The following is a 21,684-nucleotide window of genomic DNA, read 5'->3' as shown; positions in this document are numbered from 1 at the left end:
TTCGGAATTGCGCCCTTCCCGCGCCTTCACAACTTTATCTTCATCACACCCCGACCTTCACCGCTATCAACTAATTTGACCTCTCCCCCCGCCCTCAAACACGAACCATCAGTTGCATAACCCTCAGAACTCGGAATCACATCCGAGACCATAAGTTTGTGGGGTACAAGGATGAAAGCGAGTACGCGAAACACATCTGACACGCGGCGACTTTATGCCAACAGGGCAGTATTTGCGAACGCCAAAATGCGAGCCAACCAAGCCAGCGATTGAGACGATGATCGTGTGGCTTGGAAGCCTGAGAAGTAAGGGTCGTGTGATTGGGGACGAGGCTTGTTTATGCGATGGCGATGACGGGATATGGCGGCTAGATGCTGATAAACAGTCAGTGCAGGCAGTATAGGAAGGAGAGGTGTGAACGCTGCGTCTGAGGGTAGTTCTTTCTTCTAATCTGCCACGGAGTCGTTATTCCATATTTCATTCTTGCGATATGGAGCTGCGATCTAGACAGCTGATGCCCGGTCCTGAGCGCAACGACACCCAGGCGCCTCTTCTTCTCGGTGTATGTGGGAGTCTCACACTATTCGCTGTCCTGCTACTCTCTGCACGACTTTGGTCGAGAGTGCGTCCTTTCTGGAATCTGCACGTGGATGACTGGACGGCGGTTGCAGCGACGGTAAGGCGCACTCTACTCCAAACGCACTCTGGAAGCTCATTCTGAATGTTCACAGGTCCTTGCGATAGCAAAATATGTCATCGTCTGCCTAGCATGTTCCTATGGCTTCGGCCAGCGGACAAAATATGTCTCGGCAGACTCGCGTCTCGCAGCCATGCGACTCGTCTTCTATTGCCAAGCTCTCTGGAATTTCTCCATCGGGCTCGTCAAAATCTCAGTCGCCCTTCTCTTGCTCCGCATCAAGCAGACACGTCCCTGGCGCATCTTCCTGTCTTTTACAATCGTACTACTCATCCTCACGACTATAACCTCGACGCTGTTTCAGTTCCTGCAATGCCGGCCATTCAGCATATACTGGGATCCCAGCATCTTTTTGACGCAGAAAGTGGAGTGCTTGCCGCAAAAAGCCATCGTTGGGAACATCGTTGCGGCGAGCGCTGTGCACATCTCGACCGACCTCATATTCTCGCTGATACCGATAACCTTTATCCGGAAACTACAGCGGCCGCGTGGCGAAAAGATCTTCCTTGGTGTTCTGATGGGCCTTGGGCTGTTCGCTTCATCCTTCGCTATCCTGCGTACTGTCAAGGCCAGCATGATACCACCGGGTGGTGACACCTTTTTCATGACAGTCGCACCTACACTGTGGTCGATGCTGGAACTCGAGCTTGCGTTGATCGCTGCCACGATACCAACGCTCAAGGGTAGTAAGTAACACGTATGCGAACGGTACGCTAGACGACTTCTGACACCTACTTTAGTTATGCAGCGTAGCCTCGTAAGGACCGGTCACTACTTCTACGATGAGAAGACCGAGACCCAAGTGCGAAACCGGCTTGTGGACCTGGGATTCCTAGGCCCGAACAGCGACGAGTTTGTAGAGATGGGGCGGAAAAGGTCGAAACCGAATATGACTGATGAGGTTGTGACGTTCGGGAGTGGTTCGAAGCCGCGGAAAGCGAAAGACATGTATAGGTTCTCTGTGGATGAGCTTACTCTGGTGGAGAGTGAGTGCCACGCGACAACCCGAGATTTGCGTGCGTTCGGGCCCTGAAGACGCGCTGAAGATGATGGAGCTTGCCCATTCAAACACTGAGGTGCATTATCGCACGCCAGATGTTCCACAGCGCCGTTGCTGATCGAACCGCTATGAAGGCGTTGCCAGGTGGTCGAATGATAACACAACCCTCACCCACGCTTAGGTATGTCTTGCAGGATGTTGGCGAGCGCACGGCACCAAATCACCGAATGCCTGCTCAAGCACATCCTGCCCACCGCGGGAGCCGAGTCTGAGACCGATCGAGCCGATGATGGACCCTTGGTATGGTAGCGTGAAGTATGGAGTCGGACGTCCAGAGGAGGGAAGTGTATATGACATGGGATTGGGGATGAAAGCGCGAGGGGTGATCTGCAAGTTTGAGGATATGCTAGAAAGCTGTGATATTGTTATACCTAAATCGGTCGCGCACGCATAGAAAGCAAGGGTATCTCTTACTCGGACACAAAACATCCTCACCCAACTCATTCCTTCTTCAGGACATCTACGATCCACTGGCAGGCATCCTTTGCCTCGACCAGTCCATACGGCATGGTCAGCACGAAGCAGTGCATTTGCTTCTCCCAATGAACCCACTCGCCAATGACACCGTGTTCCTCGCATTTCTTGCGAAAGATGACGCCGTCCGGGCTTAGCACATCGCATCCAGCAGTTATTCCGTGCACCTTGATGCCCTTCTTCGCGAGTAGTGAAATGTCGGCGTTGATAGGGGATATGCGGCGATCGGCAGCGTCCCAGTCTCCTTGCCATGCTTTCGCTGTCGCTCTGATGATCTTGGGTGTGAGGAGAGGGTCTCGAGGTGCCACCTTATCGATATCGGAGTTTTCGCGAGTCAAGTCGGTCGATGGGCATACGTTCATGATGGCGACAGGGTGTGGGAGATGCTTGATCTCGACGCCTTCGTTCTCGCTATCCTCGCGCAGAGCCTCCAGTACAAGACACAGAGCAATATTCGCTCCCGACGAGTCACCCGCCAGTATAACTTTCTCTCCAGCCTCCTCCGCTTCGGCCATCAAGGCGCGGTATGTTTTTTGGCAGACAGGGAAAGACTTGTGCGCGGGGTCGTTGGGGGCAAGAGGTGTCGACACGATCGATATCGAAGTGTTAGACATTTCTTTGGCAAGCTTGGCGCATATCTTGTAATGTTGCGGAGAGGGAGGTTCCTGCCAACTTCCACCAGCGAAATAGTATATCCGCTTCTTCGAGCTCTTCTCCGCTCTGTTGGGTGGTATGACATCGTAGATGTGTATGTCGCATACGGTTCGTTCGTGGAGTGTACACTGGGAGAGGTTCGATTGCTTTGGCTTGAGTCGGATTGAGCCGGCCTCGTGGTCTGCTTGACGGTTGCTGATGCGCGTTCGCATTAGTCGTACCAGAGACTGGACCACAGTCATGAGGAAGGTGCGATCATTGCGATGGGTGAGCTGTATCGAGGAGCCAGTCTTGGCAGTTGGGCTGGGAGTGCTGGCATCTGTCATAGTGGTCATATTGAAGATTGTCGTTGTAAACACGAAGACGGAGGGAGCTCCGTGGTAAGGAGCGGAAGGATGCTGTACGCGTGGGAGCAAGGACGCTTGGGTGAATGCATCTCGTGGCGCAAAGAAAGAGGAGCACGCATCGTCGATTACGGGGCCTTAGCAAGCCCACGCGCGCAGGGCGACTCGTTCTCTAGTAAAAAGACGGCACATCAGGGCTTCAATGACGTCGTGACCCAGCGTTTAGGCCAGATAGAGAAGACCCTGACTAAAAGCGGGAAGATATGAACGCTTCCGAGAGTGGGTCGATCTGGAGGTGCTTGCAAAATGTCTCGGCCATCACACAACGGTGAAGGATTGCGGTACGCGTTGCGCAAAAAGCACAATGACGAAGCCATGGGTCGCGCGTGCCGACTGTTCCATGCCAAGCCTGCATTTCTTGGGCAACACCAGGACCGTGCCTCTCAACCCTCAACGCGTCTCCAGTTTCTGGGTCTTGTCAGCCGTTATGCGCTCTTTATGAAGATCTAATTGAACCCGGGACGATCACGGATTCCATCAATGTCGCGATTGCAACTAGGTCGTCATATGAGCGATCGTATGGACGGGCTGCACAAACCACGGAAGATGCCATGCCACCACTGCTATCATCCGCATAGCGCACAAAAAGACCTTTGGTTCTAGATCTTGTTTTCGACGTCGGATGCAGCGATGCCAATGCAACTCGTGGCTGAGGACCTCCTCCACATGTCCTTATCTGACGCGCAAGCTTGCATGATCAGAACCCAAAACACCTGGGCGGAAGTCTTGGTCGTGCCGCTGAGTGGCTGTGCAGCAGGCGGAGAGTGTGATAACAAGCAAGTTCCGCTCCGCCAGGGTTACAAGTTGCGTCCGCCGGCGCCAACTCCGTCTTGGGTGCTCTTGTCGCCTTGGTATCACATTCGAGGTTTCTTCTTATTGGCGACACTTCATCGCAAGGCCTTGGCCTACGTGCCTGGACCATCAACAAACAAATGAGCTGATCAGGGAACCGACCAAGGGAAGCCTTAAAGGCTATCGTTGCCGTTGAGCCACATGTGGCAGCTGATCCACCACCTACTCCCAAGCAGATCATACCCTATCCCAGCGCTCCTCGGACGTCGATGGCTCCGCAACAGTCCCTTACGGATGACGAAATCAAGAAATTCATTGACGATCTCGATCACGACAAAGATGGCAATGTCGACTACTGGGAGCTGGAACGCAAGCTGGATCAAGTACACAAGGAGATAGCACCCAAGGCGCAACCACACAACCTCCACCATGGATCTCGGGGCGACGAGGCTCGGCACGAATTTCTCAGGAATGTCATTGGAACACGAGACGACCACATCAATCGGGAAACATTCGCAAAGACTGTCAAGACATGGGAGATACCGTCTTTGGAGCAAGACCGGAAAGAAGCAAAAGATGAGGACGATTACCTGAAGCAGGTGCCCCTTCACCGGCGTGCGCGTGCTTACTGGGCAGTCAAAGGGCCTGAGATAATGTTCCTTGGCCTGGTACTGGCCTTGATGGTGGGGTTTGGTGTCTGGCAATTCGTCAAGTACCTTACCTTCGATCAGTATACGCCGGCGTTCGGATGGGGAGCTGTCTTGTCCAAGACATGCGCCGGTGTGCTGTACCCGACATTCTTCTTTCTGATCCTGTCCATGTCGCGATGGCTCTCGACATTCCTTCGGCGCTTCTACTTCATCTCCAGGTTCATCAACTGGGACTTGTCGCAGAGTTTTCACATCAAGATGTCCATCGTCGCATTGGTGTTTGCGACTCTACATGCTATTGGTCATCTTAGCGGCTCTTTCGTCTTTGGAAGTAAGCCCAATCGACAGGACGCGGTTGCCAATGTCATCGGACAGGACGCTGTACCACGTTCATACACCGACTACCTTCGATCATTGCCAGGATGGACTGGTCTCACATCTCTCGGCCTGTTCTACCTCCTCGCATTGATGAGCATGCCCCATATACGAAAGTGGAGCTACGAGGTCTTCCAATTAGCTCATCTACTGATGTTTCCCATTATTGGCTTCATGATGGCGCACGGTACTGCCCATCTGCTGCAGTGGCCCATGTTTGGCTACTGGCTCGCTTTCCCTACTCTCATGGTTCTCTGTGAACGTGTGTGGCGCTTGATCCTCAGCTTCCGCCCTATTCATGCGGATCTTGAGTTACTAGATGACGAGACCGTTGCCATTACTGCGCAAGTACCCAAGACTCGCCCGTGGGACTACAAAGCTGGTCAATACGTATTTGTGCAGGTTCCGCAGCTTTCCCGATTCCAGTGGCATCCGTTTACCGTGTCAACTTGCATCAATAACACCATGCAAGTTCACATCAAAGCAGACGGTGACTGGACAAACTCGCTCCGCGACCTGGCTAAAGAAGGCGGACGAAAGACTATCAAGATCGGTCTTGATGGGCCATTCGGTGCACCAGCTCAGCGGTTCTATGACTTCGAATACAGCATGGTCTTTGGGTACGTCAACATTTCATTTCAACCCCAACTTTTCTAACATACTGTAGTGCTGGTATTGGAATAACGCCGTTTTCTGGTGTGCTGACCGATCTCCAACATCACGAGCTCGAGCGCGTCAAGTCTGCGAACGACTCCCCGGCCTCACCCGACGAAACCCCCAAAGAGCCTTCGCCGTACACGAACCACCGTCGAGTCGACCTACATTGGATGGTCCGCGACAAGAACAACCTCCTCTGGTTTTCCGATCTTCTCAACGAAGTCTTCCGTCAGCAACCAAACAGCGAAGATCTCGACATCCGCATCAACACCTACGTCACGCAGAAGCGCAAGCAGATCTCCCAACACGTATTCCGATGGCTGCTCGAAAAGCATCGAACAGATGAGCACCCGCAATCGCCCATCACTGGTCTTGTCAACCCTACACATTTTGGGCGTCCGGATATTCGGGGCATTATGGAAGCGCACTACGACGATATGAGCAAGGTATTGGCAGATCGTTTGAACGAAAAAGATGGCAAAAAAGATGATGAGATCAAGATTGGTGTTTTCTTCTGCGGTCCGCCTGTCATAGGCCAGCAGATCGCCGATCAGTGCAGCATGCTGAGTGCGAGGGCGAGGAACGAGGGTAGGAAGCTTGAGTACCGGTTCATGATTGAGGTGTTTGGTTAGCGATAGACAATGATACCTCAAGGCTGTTTGTAATAAATCTTCCAATTCCAATATGAACGCTGAAGCCCAAGCTTCATCAGGCGGCTACGTCCAAATTCAGAGTGATGACAATCCCTGGAGCATACAATGACTGTGTCAGATGTAATTCTTCGTGCTTGCCATGTGTGTACCTGACCACGTGGCTAGCAAGGGATTGGGCACGTGCCCAGGCGCTAAACCGCGTCTCCAAAGCCGACGTGTCGGAACCGTCGTCATCCACCGTCCGGAACGCTTTCACTCAACCAACAAAGGCACTATCCCCTCGCTCAACCTCCATAGTTGGAAGCACAGCGCGCTTTACAACTCGCTTTCGAACAGATACCCCTATTTCGCGACCAAGACTCCGACCTTGCGCAACCCAAACCCACCCCACGCACACGAGCGACCCCCTCCCCTCCGCCCGTACACCCCCGCTTCCGACCAACACACAACATGGCGTCCTCAGCTTCAAAGCGCCTCTTCAAAGAATACCGCATGCTCTCGAACGACCCGCCAGAAGGCATCACCGCCGGCCCCGTCAGCGAAGACGACATGTTCGTGTGGGAAGCGCTGATTCAAGGCCCCGAAGGCACACCCTTTGAAGGCGGCGTTTTCCCCGCTGAATTACGGTTCCCGAAAGACTACCCGCTTGCACCGCCAAAGATGAAGTTTATGACGGAGATGTGGCATCCAAACGGTATGTTTGACAATTGGACATGCTTGCGATTTTCCCTACCTAGACGCTTTCATGTTCGATCGAGAAGCATGAGTTTAGAAGCACTGAAGCTAACACCATCAACAGTATACCCCAACGGTGAAGTCTGCATATCCATCCTCCACGCCCCCGGCGAAGACCCCATGCACTACGAACAAGCCTCGGAACGATGGTCGCCCATACAAAGCGTCGAGAAGATCCTGATAAGCGTCATGAGCATGTTGGCGGAGCCGAACGACGAGAGTCCAGCAAATGTAGATGCGGCGCGCATGTGGCGGGAGAAGCGCGACGAGTATGAAAAGATTGTAAGGACAAATGTGCGGAAGAGTCTGGGGCTGTGATGGATCTGAGATGGAGAATGGAAATCACGAATAATGGATGCATAGCGTAATAGGAGTCTTTGCGGTGCTGGGTATCTGTAGCTCATGTTCATATAAAGATATTATGGATCTTGCAGGAAGAATGGCACTACAAGCGATGAGGTTCATGTGATGCTACAAGGTTGAACTTGTATCGCTAGCGAAAGTCAGGCCACGCTAATCTTGCCATATGGATACCAAAAGCACACAATCAGTCCAATCTACCACACCGTCTGTTCAGCCATCCTACCTTCAGACAATCTCCAACCCAGAAGCCTCCCCATACCCATTATAAGCCACACCGCGAAAGTTCCACTTCGGACACTTCTCCTGCACATTGCCGCTCTTGTCTGTCGCCCGACTGTATATCGCAACATCCTTGCTCTTCTCAACCTTGACCCTTACCTTCCATAATGCCCACGCCCATTTGAGCTCAACGTCCTTGGCATCTTCTCCCTCGTAGGCTTTGATCAACTCTGCTTCTGTCCATGTTGCTCCTCCATCGACACTGACTTCGACTTTGACAATGGGTCCATCCGCTCCACTAGGCAGTGCATAACCCTTGACTTCAATTGTCCCATCCGCGTCTCGCTGCACAGTACTGCCCGATTTGGGAATTCCAATGACGCTGTTGACAGGCATGTCTTGTAGAGCATCGACCTTGCCCCAATACCCCTCCGCCTTTTCTTTCGAATCGACCTCTGGAGGTAGGACTTTGTAGTCGTGCTGCTGATAGTGACTTTGACTCTCGGTCAGTTGGACGGAAATGGAGTCAAGCCACTTGACGCTCCTCGCTCCAGCGATACCAGGAGTGACGACGCGGACCGGAGCACCGTGGTTTGGTGGAAGAGGCTTGTCGTTCATTTGTAGGGCAAGTAAAATCGAACTCTCACGATCCATGGCACGTGATAGTGAGATACTGGCACCGTAGAACTCGTCGTCTTGGGTAGGCGTCTGGTAGCACGAGAAAGCCACATGCGCTTCGCTGAGCTTGTTTTCATCGACCTTGACACCAGCTTTCTCCAGAACATCTTTGAGGAGGGGGCCTGTCCATTTGCAATTCATGACTGCGCCATCAAACCAGTCAATTCCGGACACCTCCTTCAACTTTGTACGCATGGTGTGACGACGGTTTCCGGCGCATTGTAGTGCGCATATTACGGTGTGTTGCGGAAGTGCTTCGAGGTCTGCAATAGAAAGCGGGAGTTCATTGTTGACGAGTCCTGTGACGGAGACTTTGTGTGTGCTCGCATTGATGTGGGGAATGGGGCCGTGATTGCGGTCGTAGCCGTCTTTGGTGATGAAGCTGTTCACTGTGTTAGTATTGTGGCTGCGTATGGATCTTGAAACTGGACTGTGGGTATTCTGGATCCAAGGGTCATGATCGACTGAGCCCACCGTCAGGACGCCGTCACCCGTGCGTGAACGGCTGGTCCCCTACTAGGGCCTCCCATCGTCTCTTCCCAACCCAGTATCCTTCACCCTCACACATAACAAACACTAGACGTACCTTTCAACCAGCTTCTCAAGCTCCGGCTCGCGATTCAGCGGCTCCTCAACCGAGTACTCGAGCTTCTACCGCATCGTCAGCCCTACTCGACCAAATCCAGTTTACATATCGACATAGTCTACCGCATTAGGAAACCCATGTAAAACTCTGGGGGCGTACCTGGACCATGGTCGTGAATGCTGATTTGGCGGATATGGCGTGATTGAGGCTAAGGGAAGAAAAGGTGGCGGGGCACGCAGGCTATAAGGCACAAAAGCGGGGGCGGGGTAAGAGCGAGGTAGGAGCGACGAGGCTGTTTGCTGGTGCCACACGATGCATGTGACTTGGGCAGGTGCGTCGGGTGAGCGGCGGATAGGTGCGGCTCTGCGCTATCTTCTATGGAGAAGTCAGATAGCTGGGGCAATGAGGATGGAATGAATGGGCACGCTGTTTGCCGTCCTGCATGACGTTTGTTCAACAATATATTACGACATCTCTGTCTTCGATGACCTCGATCTACTGGCAGCATACGATGTCCATCAGAGAGGGATGCATTCTGGGTAGTCTTCGAGTTGATATACATTTACAGTTCTAGACTGGCAAAGATGCGGCCCTTATTCGTCCAGTGCTATGATACATGCTATAGCTTACACAGCAGCTTCTCAACTACAGCGCTGGCTCTGACGCCCAGTCCTCTTATGCGTAACTTTCTCCTTGGGTCTTCTCAACAGTATCCTTGATGTAGCGCACATATGCCGGCATCAGCGGCTTGCCCTCCTTGTTTTTGGACATGTCGTCCAGCGACCGTACACCCTCGATCAATACTAGCTTTGTTCTAGTCTCGAACGTCTGTGCCTCTTCTGACATGGGCATTTCAGCGCCGAGCACTTTGCGAGACGTCTTAAGAGCGTTCCAGATGATAAGTACCTCAAGAAGTTCGTAGCAGTGGTCGGTGATGTGTTCCAAAAGTTTGGTGACGTTTAGGAAATCAGCAGCTCTCGCGTCGGAGTTTCTAGATATAGCATCTAGTGATGTCTGGAACGTTTTGTCAGTATTGGTCCGCATATACAGAGAGATAATGGGGGAAGATGTACCGTGTATCCGCTCTGCTGTAACGCGTGGACCAAACGGCTAGAAAGTTTCTTGACCTCATCTTTGTCTCCACCGTATCTATCGGCGAGTACAGCAGCCATTTCTGTCGGCAGCGCAACCACAGATGGCCTCCCTCTGTAGTCGCCTTCGGCAAACTTGTCTGGTTTTCCGCGCGGTTTCACCGGTCTCTTGCCTACATAGTGTTCCTCATCCTCCATGAGCTCCACCACTTGCTTCGCCAGTTTGTGCGCCTTGATTGTATCGTCCTGTGCCCAATCGGCCAGAGCCGCTTTGTCGTGCACAGTCCTCAACACCGCACGCAAAACACCGTAATTGTTCAGCTTGACGCCGGTTTCCTTTGCTCTTTGCAACGCCTTCAGAACAAGATGCTGCATGCCTGCAAGGTTCAACTTCCTGATAACGAGCTCCTGCCACTGCCAGTGGACCTTGATCCCGGCCTCTTGGAATCCCTCCAAGCATCTGACAACATTCTCCCAGTCCTCCTTGGTTTCGCTTTGGTTACAAATCTCCCTGAGCCGCTTGTAACGATTCGGCAGCCTATTGCGGTCGAGGTGTTCAAGAGGCAGGGTGACCTCTCCCAAGGTAATCTCTATAGGCTCGGCTTCGAGTTTTGCGCGGCTTTCTTGCGAGTATACGAGCTTCTGTTGCTCTTTGGTCAAGTGTTCGGGGAGGAGGATCTGAGAATTGAAGGTCGATAGGAGCTTGGATAGTTCGGGAGAAGACGGTGGGAGGAAATTGGGGAGAGCGCCTGATGTTCGCATTAGTGACGTGCATATAGGAAGGCAATTCGGGAATGATACGGACCTCTTCTGCTCACCGCAGTGCGCGAGAATGCGCGTCTTGAGCCATTGGCGTAGAGGCAGATGTTTTCTGATCGCAACAATGCCGATTGGCAGCCCCGCCGTATTGAATACATGGTATGGTGTGTGCTGATTGCACTGGTCGCATGGCGTGGGCAAAGTCCAGAAATTTGGCGCAAACGCGTCAAACGCGCCAAGCCATGTCGGCGGCACTTTTGCTTCTCCGACAGGGCAGCCACGACTCCAGCCTCAGGTGTTACACAGCCACATTGCGGTCCCTCTTTCCCGGCAAGCGAAATGTTAGCCCCTAGGAGGACCAACCGCTACAGCTGGCTCTTCCCTCGAGCGAACAAGACCACCAAAATGGACAACGAGCAAGCCACCTTCTGGCTGAGCCAGTTCATCGGCAAGAACTTGCGCATACACGCCAGTGATGGGCGAGTATTCGGAGGCCATATGAAATGCACAGACAAAGTACGAGGTTATGACGTGTAGGGAGTCCTGCTGTATTAACTTGACATAGGACCGTAATGTCATTCTTGCACTCGCACACGAGTACCGTGCGCCATCAGCCGAGTCGATTCGCAAGGCGGTGGAAGAGTCGGGAAATCCATCTGCATCTGTCGCTTGGAACAGTCGCTACGTCGGACTCATCGTTGTGCCTGGGCAGCATATCACGAAGATCGAGTTTGAGGAGAGTACGTTTGCGGGCCAGAAGAGCGCGGTGACGCTTTGAAGGAGCTGCTGGTGCCGACTATGGACGTGCAACTCAAGACGCGCGCGCTCACTGCGAGTTGCGGCCTGCGTACGCATGGCGCCATGCCTGGAGAGTCCTTGAGGGCGGGCGCAAGTCAAGTACGAAATTTGTTCGGACCAGTCAAATTGTGAGTATTGTGTTCGAGTGCTGCAATAGGGCCCGTGCTGACTATTGTAGGCAATGACAGTGGCAGAAGTGAAGGTGAACTGGTCGCCGCGGTATGGTAGCGAGCAGTGACCCATAATGCTATTGTCCAACTCCAACAATAGCAGAATAATATTGCTCGTTGCAGACTACAAGCAACTTCTTACCCACCTCTTGACATTTTTTATATAACCCTAGAGCCTACATCATCCTCTTCCCAACACTAACACGATCGCACCACACATCGACTTCCTCAGTACCATGCACACATCCTGCAACAGTCCGACGAGGGAGGGCTCGTATGCCTCAAAGCTCTCCGACGGTTCATCAGTCACGATCGGAAATTCTGAGCCAGACGGCCACAACCCCTCCACAACCACACGATCTTCCTTCCAGAATCCGTCTAAGGTCTCCAAGCCTAGAAGACGACCATCAAAAACTCACCTCAAGATCCTGGGCCCGGTTTCTTCCCACACCACTCTAGCCGCACACCAAGCCGCCGTCTCAGCATCACCCTTCCTTTCCCTGCCTGGCGAAATCCGCAACATGATCTATATCTACGCTCTCACTTCGGAGACAAATCGCCTACCCTACGACAAGCAGCACGGTCGATTTGACGTCTCCAAAATTGGTGCCGGATTGCTACAAACCTGCCACATGGTTTCGTGCGAAACCATGTACATGCCATTGACATTAAACACCGTTGTGTTTCCTACTTCCAGAGGTGGAGACCTCGAAGCAGAATTGAAGAGGCTGGGCTGCATGGGGAAAATCATGCGATTAGGCTATGCATTCAACTGGCGTGGTAATTTGAAGTTCGAACTTATCTGGAGCGACAAGCACACAACTACAGTAAATCCGCTTCGATAACGCTCTCCACCGCCCTGGGATGCCGACTTATCTCCACAATCCTAAACCCAGCTTCTTTCAACAACCTCGCCCAATGCTCCTCCGTCCTCTCCATTCCACTCGTACAGTTCATGAGCTGCAGATCAAGCGTCGTCATCAAGTTTGTCGCACCTTTCTTCGGCAACACGACCTCGTAGATCAAGAGCTTGGAATATCCTCGCTTGAACACCGCGGCGACTTGCGAGAACATGCGCACGCAGTCCGCGTCAGGCCAGTCGTGCGGTACGGCATGGAAGAAGTAGGCGCGCGCATGCAATTGGGGTTGCGGGGTGAAGAAGTCGTAAGCCTGCTTCACGATCCTCTTGTCCAAGTCTTCGATCGGCATCGCTACGACTTCCGGGGTGTCTTGCAGGATCAAGACATCGGCGGGCAGATCGGGATGTTTGTCCAGCAGACGCGAAGTATCGAGGCCGTGAGCACCACCAATATCAACGAACAACGGTTTTCCGGTTTCTATTTCTGCGCCTTCGACAATTTGCTTCGTGTCGTATACGTCGGTCCAGTCCATCTTGTGGTTTCGCAATGCAGTCATCAGACCCATGAAACTACTTCCCTTCCCTTGTGGATCCGCTGCGCAAGTAGCGAAGAAGTCTGTTCCGTTGGTCATATCGCGGTAGTTGTCAAGTTGGGTCAGGTCGATGGGTTCGCGGTAGTTGTACTTTTTGAGAAAGCCGGGGAGGTTACATCCAGTGGGGATGGTGTGGTCGATGCTGAACTTGGGTTAGCTGGATGTCTTTGAGTGCAAATCGGGGGATTGGGTTATACATACCCGCACTTTGTGATCTGGTCGGTATGCGATACTGTGTCCCCGAGAGAAAGCGAGTAGGGTGTGGGCTTCCAGGTATCGACATCCGTCTCCTCCAATACATAAAGAGCAGCAATGTGCCTCAGAAACCTTCCTATAGCCCACAAATCAGCATTACATTTCTTTTCCGCAATGCGATACACCCACGCAATAAGTTTGGCTCAGCCTTCGTATTCGCCCACTCCAGCAACTGATCCAAGTGCACTGGCGCACCCGGATGCTTCTTGTCGGCTTCCATCCATTTCTTCCAGATACCGAGATCAAGAATAGTCTGGACACCAGCTACGAGCACGGGTGTCTCGAAAGAGAGTCTCCAGCCTTGCTCGAATGGTGTTTCGAGGCGGGTTAGTAAACGGCGAGCTGCTTCTTTGGCTTCGAAGCGCTCGGCGTCTGTGGAGAACTGTGAGGGCTGGATCGCGTCTAGGGTGCTGGTGATAGATGCCATATTGTGTATGCTCGGTGGTGTTTAGTTTCGCGTATGAGATGATAGTCTTCCGAACGGACGGATAGCGAACAGTACTTAAGGAACGTCGACATGATTCATGCTTCATCGTTGTTTACTACACGTTCACGAATTCACGACTCTTCAGATCCACTTCCCAGAAACCCCAGTCATCCCACGGGATGTCGCCTACCGCGGACGGCAATAAGAGCTTGGCACATGTGGGGTTGCTCAGGGAGTTCATCCTTAGCGTACGTTAACACATGCCCATGACTCGATTCGGGACACCGTCGTGGCTGCTATTGCTGGGGTTGGCCTTATCTTGCAGGTCATAATCTCAATGGCTCAAGTGGGATGATTTTGGCTGTCGTGGGCATCAAGTCGCAGTCAGCTGTAATGAGCAGTTCTAGGTGGAAGCGAAAGTTGCGAGCTATGTGTGTCGTCTCTATTAAATGTATAAAACCGCAGTTGACATCAGGAGCTTCTGTAGAAGCCGTGCATAACTTGCTCACCTCTCCGCGGAGCAAAGCTATATGTCGTAGAATAGCGCCAAACGGCACGCTGTCGCGATAGCCCAAGGGGCACGTATCTCGCCCTGATGTCGTTCAAACCATGCTCTTACTCCCAGGACGACCATCTTGACTCCCTCCACGCGCCGAACATCTCCAATGTGAAGGCACTGGAGACAGCATGGGTTCCTTGAACAGCTCCGTTGTGCTCTCTTTGCTGCTTGTCTCAAAGTCTGTCATCGTCGTCTCGATATCCGTCATCTTGTAGATCTCAAAGCCAGTCTTCTTCTTCTTGATCTTCTCCAATGTACCCGTGTTCGATCGCGATCGGTTGGACTCTTTCGATACGTAGCCGTCCGAAGAGTGCCGTGTCTTCCACGTCTCGGCTCTGAACAGGCTGTTGATGACGGGTGCGTTGACTGCAAAGATGGATACTATCTGTTCGAAGTTGTTAGATATCATCGTAGTGTGGCATGTCAAAAGTGGTGACTTACAGCCTCGCGCTGTGCCCATACTGAGGAAAGAGCGACCTCAACAGAGGAGCCAATAGATAGGATACAGCGAGCGATTGCCATTCCCATAACGAAAAGACCGAGAGAGAGGAGAAAGATGACGCGAATCTTGCTGTGATGCCGATTAGCTTTGGTTGCTGTCCAGGTCGCGCGTGAACTTACCGCCAGAGGCTGATTTTCGCATCTTTCAACATCCACAAAGGTACGACCAGCAACAAAGCATCTACACTGTCAATTCGTTAGCTTCTAATCAATGTATTCCATATTGATACTCACAGGACGTTTCCGACAGCGATCACAATGTTGATGACAATGCCGGCTGAACACTCCTTGCCTGGGTCAGGAAGAATCTGCCAGTTCCGCTTCAATGGCAAACAGTGTGTTGTCTGCGTGATGATGGCGGCGATGCACGCGGCCACCGAGATAGCCGCTACGGCCTGTACGTAGTAGTAGAGCCTAGTGCTTCTCCTGCGTCGGCGAATGAGTACTAGTCATTTGGAAGCTGAAATAGACTTACGTCAAACGGAGGAAGAGAATGATGAGAGATCCTTTCAGACTCCAGACTAAAAAGATCAAGAAGTAGAAAGAAGCGAACATGCCCTTTGCGCCCTCTCGCATCGACTTTCGCATTGCAGGTGGAAGCGCTTCACGCTGCTCTTGTGACATGGCTATAGGCGCACCCATAACGTCTGGAGTAGCATTAGTGGATTGATCCAGCACCAAAAGAATTGCGATAGTGAACTTACTGAGATACTCCACCATGACATAGATCAAGGTGAAGAAGACCCACGAGGTGAAGGCAAAAAAGTCTGAACAGGTAGGGATACGAAGTCAGTATATGTCTCATATGCATTTCGTACAGCCAGAGCTTACCGTCCCAGTAGAATCCTCTCCATCCTAGTGTCTTCCATCTAGTGAAGAATCGCGCGGCGATGATGGCACTTCCAACCGCGTACTCGGCGCGGCACTCAATGAGTGTCGCATTAGGGTCAGACATCGTCGCAGGTCGTTGCAAAAGGAAGTGGGCAAACTGATGCGCTAGAAAACGTTCACTCGGTAGGTTGTGCTATATGAAGCATAGATTCTTTGAAAAGATCATGGTTTAGGAGTAAGCACAGCATCTCTGCACAGTGCTCCATTCTCTCAATTTGGATAGGAAAGAGTCGATGAAAACTGGGGGAAGGATTTCTTAAGACAGGGATCGGGTTCTGAGGAGAGGCAAGACTCATGATGAGATGACATTCCTTTACCGAGCCTGAATATGGTTCCTTGCATGTCGATACGACCCTTTACTTGTAGAGGCGGCCGTCAGCAAGGCCTCAATTGAGCCTATCATGAGTTCCTCGCCCTTGCCGCCTGAATCGCTTGGGCACGCATAAGACGGCGAATAGTCATGAGCCATGGATGATAGCCCGCTCGGGCGGGAGATTACTGACTCGGGTGGCGTGAGTTATGGGCGGGAAAGGCGGGAATAGGTGTGGCTCCCGTTGAGGCGCATGCCATCTTGAAGTCGCTGCGCGAACGCGGACGAACCCTTCCACTGGTTCCTCGCTTGCGACTTTCAACGCTCATCCTGCTTGCTTCAGGGCTAGTCTCGCATTGAGGAGCGGCCCCTCCCAGCATGTGCCGAAAGGCGGTGTCCTGAACCACCTTTTCTGTGCATGATTGCCCATGTTCGCTTGCACATGCCGATGTGCGATGGATTCGCGATACCTAGGTACATTCCGTGTTGGCAGTACCTAACAAACGCCTGAATATTCCACAGCCTGGTCGAAGGAATAGGTATTGTTAGAGCGATTCATGACAGGTCGCCACGACAATAATCGCCCACTCTTGCTGGCGCGGATATGCTGATGGAGAGTCGTGGGAGTGCAGGTGGTGTCCATAGCCCCGTGCAGCGCATTTAGCCAACCAATGGCAACTCAAATAGGATAAGGCATGTTTCGGCATTGCATCTTGGCCCCATATCCCACGTCGGCAATGGTGCAGCGCCGAACGCTGGAGGAGCCATTCCGGAGAAATAACCTTGGATCTCGCACTGCTGGATTTGATGATGTGTAATCAGCTGCAGGAACTTGAGAGCTGCAGCGGCTGCGCAATGAGGGTGAAAGTTGGCCGCAAGAGATGGCTCCCTCTTTACCTGCTTGTATTGGAACGGAGTGTTGGGGTCAATGCCCCCTCTTCTTTACCCCACAAGCTTCCAATTCTTACAGGTGAATCATAGTCGATGGGTGTTGATAGCTCTGGCTCTCAAGCGGTACGTCAGTAGAGGTTTGCGCCTGCCTGCGCGCGTCCGGAGAACGCGCGAAGACGGATGCGGCTTAGCACGACGCGTGAACCCGAACATCGGATATCTAGACGCGTTCTCAACGATACAAGTGTTTAAGGTTCACATCGCGATCTGACCCATCTCGCGTAAGATATCAGTCATCATGACCATGCTCAGAAAACAAAGGAAGTTATTGTGTGTTGCAGACGATGACATTCTCAGACCATCAACCAGCCTAAAGGCGACATGGGCGCCCCAGCAGATGAATCTCTCAACTCTTACTAAGTCAAGCCGCATACACTTCGTCGAAGTAGCAAAATTGATATATCGAGCTTGCACGTAGATGCCATATCACCTCAGCGCTCCCCTTCGATGTCCTCATCCACTGGCACCTTCCTCTTCCTCTTCCCCTTCCCCTTCCCCTTCCCCTTCGCTTCATCCTCAGGCGGAAGGAGCTTGACCTCGAGAAGACAGCATCCCCTATCAGCTTCTTCGCTACACTTCTCGCACTTCCTAGTGTACCACATAGGCTCTCGGAGCTCGTTACCACTCGATATTACTCTAATTCTGCCCTCCTCGCTAGCTATTGTCTCGTTGGCGTGACTGCAGCTCTCGTTCGGACACCGCCAGACGTATATTTTGACGAGCGGAGCTATATGGGACTTGGCCTTGGTGGTTTGAGGCGTGTAATGAGACATGGCGAGAGCGCTTGCGGCTTTCTGTATCAAGGCTGTGTGATAGTATGTTCGTTCGGGGTGTAGAGATGGTGTGGCTTTGAAGGCGTGATTTGGAAATGGGGCGAAGATACATCCACGAGAAGAAAGAGCTGGATTGGAAGTTGAGTGGGAGTTCGAATGCCACAAAGAGTGTGCACGGACCTGGCTACTTGCACAATGACAACCCGGTGAATGAAAGACAATCAATCGACAGATACTCTCCAAGAACCTACCAGAAGCCGCACTCAAAGATGTAAGGCGCTCTCAGTTTCCACACGATTCAGATATCAGCGTGCATGTTGCGAACCGTACGTCTTTCCGGCAACCGCGAGCAAACCCAGGTATAAATACGAGCTTGCTACTGTAAGCTTGCGGTCGACAAAGAATCTTCCGACATCTGTGGGATGTACAGACAATGGCGACAATCACGACAAGTGGGTAGCTGGGATCAAGGGAGTTGGGCTATGAATGTTTCCATGGGTGCATTGACGGGCTACTAAACTCACAGTGGATACTCAGCGCTTAAAAATGCTTTGTATCGATGTCTGTCTTCAACCGTAAGATCACCCTCCCCATGATTTCCATGTCCTACACTCTCCGTCTGACCTTGATCTGTATGCATTACTTCATCGTCTACTAAGTCTTGCGCTTCAATGTTAGCTTCTCGTATGCGGAGCGGTCAGATTCAAGAGGTGTACCAATAGGTGGCAAGATCTCGGCATCTTCCAACACCCATTCATCTCCAAGTCCATGACAGAGGACTGCTACCAGCAGCGCGATCATCTTAGAGGCAAACTCCCTTGTACTGGAATGATCGGCTGCGCAGTGATGCGCGAACGGCATGTGTCCTTCCTTTGCCTCAGCTGACCTCAAGGCGTCCTTGATGATCTTATAGTTTCCCTGCTGCTCATAGAAGTCTCCCCTTGCCTCCAGGCATATGCTTTGCCATCTCTCAGGTCGATAGACAAGGGGATCGTTACCTCCGAGTATTTCAAACCTCTGGCAAGTCTCAATATCGGCGGATTGCGCTTGACCATCGAATACGCGATGTACACGACGCGTGGGAGGGTAAAGTCGCAGAGCTTCCTTGACGATCTCCACGGGCCGTATCTTGTCAATATCGGTCTCAGTCGGATTATCGGTAGGCTTATGGAAAGCCTTCGTCGGGTTGATGGTTGTGGCATCCTTCAAGTCATCGAGATACTGGAGCAAGCTCTTTGTCCACGCCGGACCTCCGCTTGCGCCTCGATGCTTGATCTCCAGGAAACAACGTAAGACAACGCGCCACATAGTTTCGTAAGCGGGGAGTAAGAAGTTCATGGGGTTCGCTTCCGGCACCTCTGGATCAACGTCAGAATTGGAGTCGGAGTCGAAACCACCCGGTACTGGAGACTTGGTCACGCGACGCAAAGCTTTGTGTAGAGCCGATTCCTTCTCCCATACCGGCTGCTGGTCATCGGGAAGCGTTTCAGCTATCTTGCTCATGATCCATAGTTCATTGATTCGATGGCCGATGTACGTAATGTCCGTGAAGAGGTCCTGGGCTTCTAGTGCTGCGTGAGCGTTTTTGAAGAGATAACAAAGCGATTGCTTCAAGACGATGTACTGGGTCAGCTCGGCCAAGTCGACCGTTGTGTCGCTCTTTCTCTCCTTGTATTCGTCGAAGAAGGTCATCGCTTGGTCGCGCAGGCCTGACCAGTCGCCATCTTTATTCTCATCCGTCCATCGTGTCGCGCTCTTCATCAGCTCTTCGGTTTTCATGGTGAAGGCTTTCTTGAAACCCCATTCAGGGTTGGTGAAAGCGTTGTCGATACCGAATACCTTCTTGAGTCTTTCGTTAGGCTTGGCTCTTGCGCCCTGCTTATCCTGATAGAAAGTGCCCGGTCCATTTGGTATGAACTGAATGATCTCGTCGCACTTTGCTGCTGCTTTCACTTGCTGACCGCGTTCCAACATATTGAGTTGAGATTGGGAATGTGCGAGGTAACTTTGAGAAGTGAAGTGCACCCCTTTTATACAGGAATTCACGATTGCTCCGGATCACACGCTTGTCGACTTGTTTCCAGTGTCTGACCATGAAAGTGTGCAGATGATTCTGCAAGCAAGCCATGTCCCAGACCATGACGGTTCGAGGAAGGAAGTGCGCATCCGCTCGTTATGCCCCGGCCAGGAAACGCACAACCTGCAGAACACCATGTCCCAGCTGCATGAGCTTACTACGGAACTCTGAGCCAGTGATGCTGTCGTGTACAGAACGGAAGCATTAGATACCGGCAAACTGTGTGAGCGCTAGGCCATTGTCTCAGAACCCGTTCTTTGCCCACTCCATCGCAAGGGCAAGACGTTTCTCAAAGAAGTGAGCACCTACGGCCCCTGGAGCATCCCAGTGAGTTGGTTCATCTTCAGCCTTGCGCCAGCCCATCTTCATGCGAAGGTCTTCCGCGTCCATGATCTCACCGAAAGGAACAATACGGAATTTTCGCGCCGGAAGTACGTTCTCGTACGCATTGAAACCACAGCAGCGCCTCCATTCACGACACCAAGACTGCAAGAATGTCCCCATTCTGACAGACTCGGGTTTCATTCCCAGCTCTTCGAGAATATTCTCTACGGCGACGGCATTGCCACGAAGACCTCGTACTACTACGAGACCGTACATGATAAGATCGCTCAGCGAGTTCTGTCCAAGATCGAGGTGCCATCTGACGGTCATGTGAGGATAGTTCTCGCAGGTGAGAGCGACGAGGTTTACATCATAGACGTGTTGACGTAGATCTGAGAGGCTGCCGTAGTCCCCAAAATGGTCTTGAGCCAACAGAACGATGCAACGGATTCGCTGTCTCCAACTTTCGCTGCACATGTCCAGGAAGCCTAGGAGCTGTACAGGGGGTGTTTTTGTCGTAAATTTGCCACGCCGTTCCGGGTGGTTCAGAAAGACAAGGTCGTTCAGCTGCCATTCGACTTTGAGTGTCTCCGAGCGAAGCTGCCAGCAGGTGTACTGAAGCTGATTGGCTTCCCGTGGTTGACGCCAATCGGTACAGAAGTATGCCTTGTAGTCATCTTCGCGGTGGAAAATGAGGCCGTCTGACTCGTGAAGGGCGTATGTGTAGATCCGATCGCGCAGTTCGCGGGGCAGGCGAAGAAGAGAGCTGGCATTGCTACACGCCATGGTGATAGGTACTGTGAGAATATTGGAAGTTATATCGCTTTTCAGTCCACCTCGTCCGTCCTACTAGAAAGGAAGCGCGGTTAACACAAACGAGGCGTAAAGCTGTCTAGTGCGGACGAGCTTTTAGATCGCATTGGTTGCAGCCTTAAACGCGCTCTCTGCAATGTGCTGGGTACAGCCCGCAGTAATTGAGATGAAACAAGAGCAAAAATTATTGTCGTACACAGATGGGTGGTAGCAAAAAGAAAGCGAGTAGTGCATCGGCCGGGAATCTATCGTGTTGTTAGAACAATGGATCGAATGAAGTGGACGATCTAAACTTACCGAACCCGGGGCTAGCCGAAACTGTCCAAGATAGATGGCAACGGCTAATTTTACCACTAAACCACCGATGCTGAAGATCAGAGTGAAGGATTGGTTCACGTGATTTGATGGAAGTTCGGCTCACAAAACATTAGATATCCTCGAACGTACCACCATGCTGTCTGCATAGACAACGACGGCATGGGATGAGTCTCTTCGTGGAGTAGAACGAGGGGTTGGTCAAATTTGCTCGCTTAAAA

The 21,684-nt window shown here is 52.1% G+C and overlaps 11 protein-coding genes and 1 non-coding gene across 12 annotated transcripts; 4 read left to right on the top strand and 8 right to left on the bottom strand.

Moving 5' to 3' along the window:
• Positions 1-830: 830 nt before the first annotated feature.
• J4E79_001482 (uncharacterized protein) lies at positions 831-1,730 on the top strand (the record flags this gene model as incomplete). The annotated part of the gene is made up of 2 exons (XM_049350391.1): positions 831-1,383; positions 1,438-1,730. 2 exons carry the CDS (start codon positions 831-833, stop codon positions 1,728-1,730), a joined length of 846 nt encoding a protein of 281 aa, XP_049215550.1.
• A 467-nt stretch (positions 1,731-2,197) lies between these two features.
• Positions 2,198-3,220, bottom strand: J4E79_001481 (uncharacterized protein; the record flags this gene model as incomplete). Its single annotated transcript, XM_049350390.1, has 1 exon — positions 2,198-3,220. One exon carries the CDS (start codon positions 3,218-3,220, stop codon positions 2,198-2,200), a length of 1,023 nt encoding a protein of 340 aa, XP_049215549.1.
• A 1,130-nt stretch (positions 3,221-4,350) lies between these two features.
• J4E79_001480 (uncharacterized protein) lies at positions 4,351-6,395 on the top strand (the record flags this gene model as incomplete). Its single annotated transcript, XM_049350389.1, has 2 exons — positions 4,351-5,726; positions 5,774-6,395. The coding sequence occupies 2 exons, from the start codon at positions 4,351-4,353 to the stop codon at positions 6,393-6,395; spliced, it is 1,998 nt and encodes a 665-aa protein (XP_049215548.1).
• Positions 6,396-6,866: 471 nt separating this feature from the next.
• Positions 6,867-7,469, top strand: UBC7 (Ubiquitin-conjugating enzyme E2 7; the record flags this gene model as incomplete). The annotated part of the gene is made up of 2 exons (XM_049350388.1): positions 6,867-7,110; positions 7,216-7,469. The coding sequence occupies 2 exons, from the start codon at positions 6,867-6,869 to the stop codon at positions 7,467-7,469; spliced, it is 498 nt and encodes a 165-aa protein (XP_049215547.1).
• Positions 7,470-7,739: 270 nt separating this feature from the next.
• J4E79_001478 (uncharacterized protein) lies at positions 7,740-9,165 on the bottom strand (the record flags this gene model as incomplete). Its single annotated transcript, XM_049350387.1, has 3 exons — positions 7,740-8,793; positions 8,998-9,062; positions 9,157-9,165. The coding sequence occupies 3 exons, from the start codon at positions 9,163-9,165 to the stop codon at positions 7,740-7,742; spliced, it is 1,128 nt and encodes a 375-aa protein (XP_049215546.1).
• Positions 9,166-9,672: 507 nt separating this feature from the next.
• Positions 9,673-10,850, bottom strand: J4E79_001477 (uncharacterized protein; the record flags this gene model as incomplete). The annotated part of the gene is made up of 2 exons (XM_049350386.1): positions 9,673-10,011; positions 10,071-10,850. The coding sequence occupies 2 exons, from the start codon at positions 10,848-10,850 to the stop codon at positions 9,673-9,675; spliced, it is 1,119 nt and encodes a 372-aa protein (XP_049215545.1).
• Positions 10,851-11,186: 336 nt separating this feature from the next.
• J4E79_001476 (uncharacterized protein) lies at positions 11,187-11,625 on the top strand (the record flags this gene model as incomplete). The annotated part of the gene is made up of 2 exons (XM_049350385.1): positions 11,187-11,363; positions 11,413-11,625. 2 exons carry the CDS (start codon positions 11,187-11,189, stop codon positions 11,623-11,625), a joined length of 390 nt encoding a protein of 129 aa, XP_049215544.1.
• A 1,012-nt stretch (positions 11,626-12,637) lies between these two features.
• On the bottom strand, positions 12,638-13,949 carry J4E79_001475 (uncharacterized protein; the record flags this gene model as incomplete). Its single annotated transcript, XM_049350384.1, has 3 exons — positions 12,638-13,409; positions 13,469-13,598; positions 13,652-13,949. The coding sequence occupies 3 exons, from the start codon at positions 13,947-13,949 to the stop codon at positions 12,638-12,640; spliced, it is 1,200 nt and encodes a 399-aa protein (XP_049215543.1).
• A 602-nt stretch (positions 13,950-14,551) lies between these two features.
• Positions 14,552-15,964, bottom strand: J4E79_001474 (uncharacterized protein; the record flags this gene model as incomplete). The annotated part of the gene is made up of 7 exons (XM_049350383.1): positions 14,552-14,893; positions 14,950-15,079; positions 15,130-15,195; positions 15,244-15,435; positions 15,485-15,656; positions 15,714-15,776; positions 15,841-15,964. 7 exons carry the CDS (start codon positions 15,962-15,964, stop codon positions 14,552-14,554), a joined length of 1,089 nt encoding a protein of 362 aa, XP_049215542.1.
• A 2,624-nt stretch (positions 15,965-18,588) lies between these two features.
• J4E79_001473 (uncharacterized protein) lies at positions 18,589-19,908 on the bottom strand (the record flags this gene model as incomplete). Its single annotated transcript, XM_049350382.1, has 1 exon — positions 18,589-19,908. One exon carries the CDS (start codon positions 19,906-19,908, stop codon positions 18,589-18,591), a length of 1,320 nt encoding a protein of 439 aa, XP_049215541.1.
• A 346-nt stretch (positions 19,909-20,254) lies between these two features.
• J4E79_001472 (uncharacterized protein) lies at positions 20,255-21,121 on the bottom strand (the record flags this gene model as incomplete). Its single annotated transcript, XM_049350381.1, has 1 exon — positions 20,255-21,121. One exon carries the CDS (start codon positions 21,119-21,121, stop codon positions 20,255-20,257), a length of 867 nt encoding a protein of 288 aa, XP_049215540.1.
• Positions 21,122-21,377: 256 nt separating this feature from the next.
• Positions 21,378-21,516, bottom strand: J4E79_001471. The gene has a single exon. It is a non-coding gene; the product is annotated as a tRNA-Gly (tRNA).
• Positions 21,517-21,684: the final 168 nt, after the last annotated feature.

The sequence above is a fragment of the Alternaria viburni genome (assembly GCF_023758015.1).
Source record: "Alternaria viburni strain BMP 2772 chromosome Unknown scaffold_2, whole genome shotgun sequence".
Lineage (NCBI taxonomy): Eukaryota > Fungi > Ascomycota > Dothideomycetes > Pleosporales > Pleosporaceae > Alternaria > Alternaria viburni.
The sequence above is the reverse complement of the archived record's forward strand: the minus strand, read 5'-3'. Positions and strand labels throughout refer to the sequence as shown.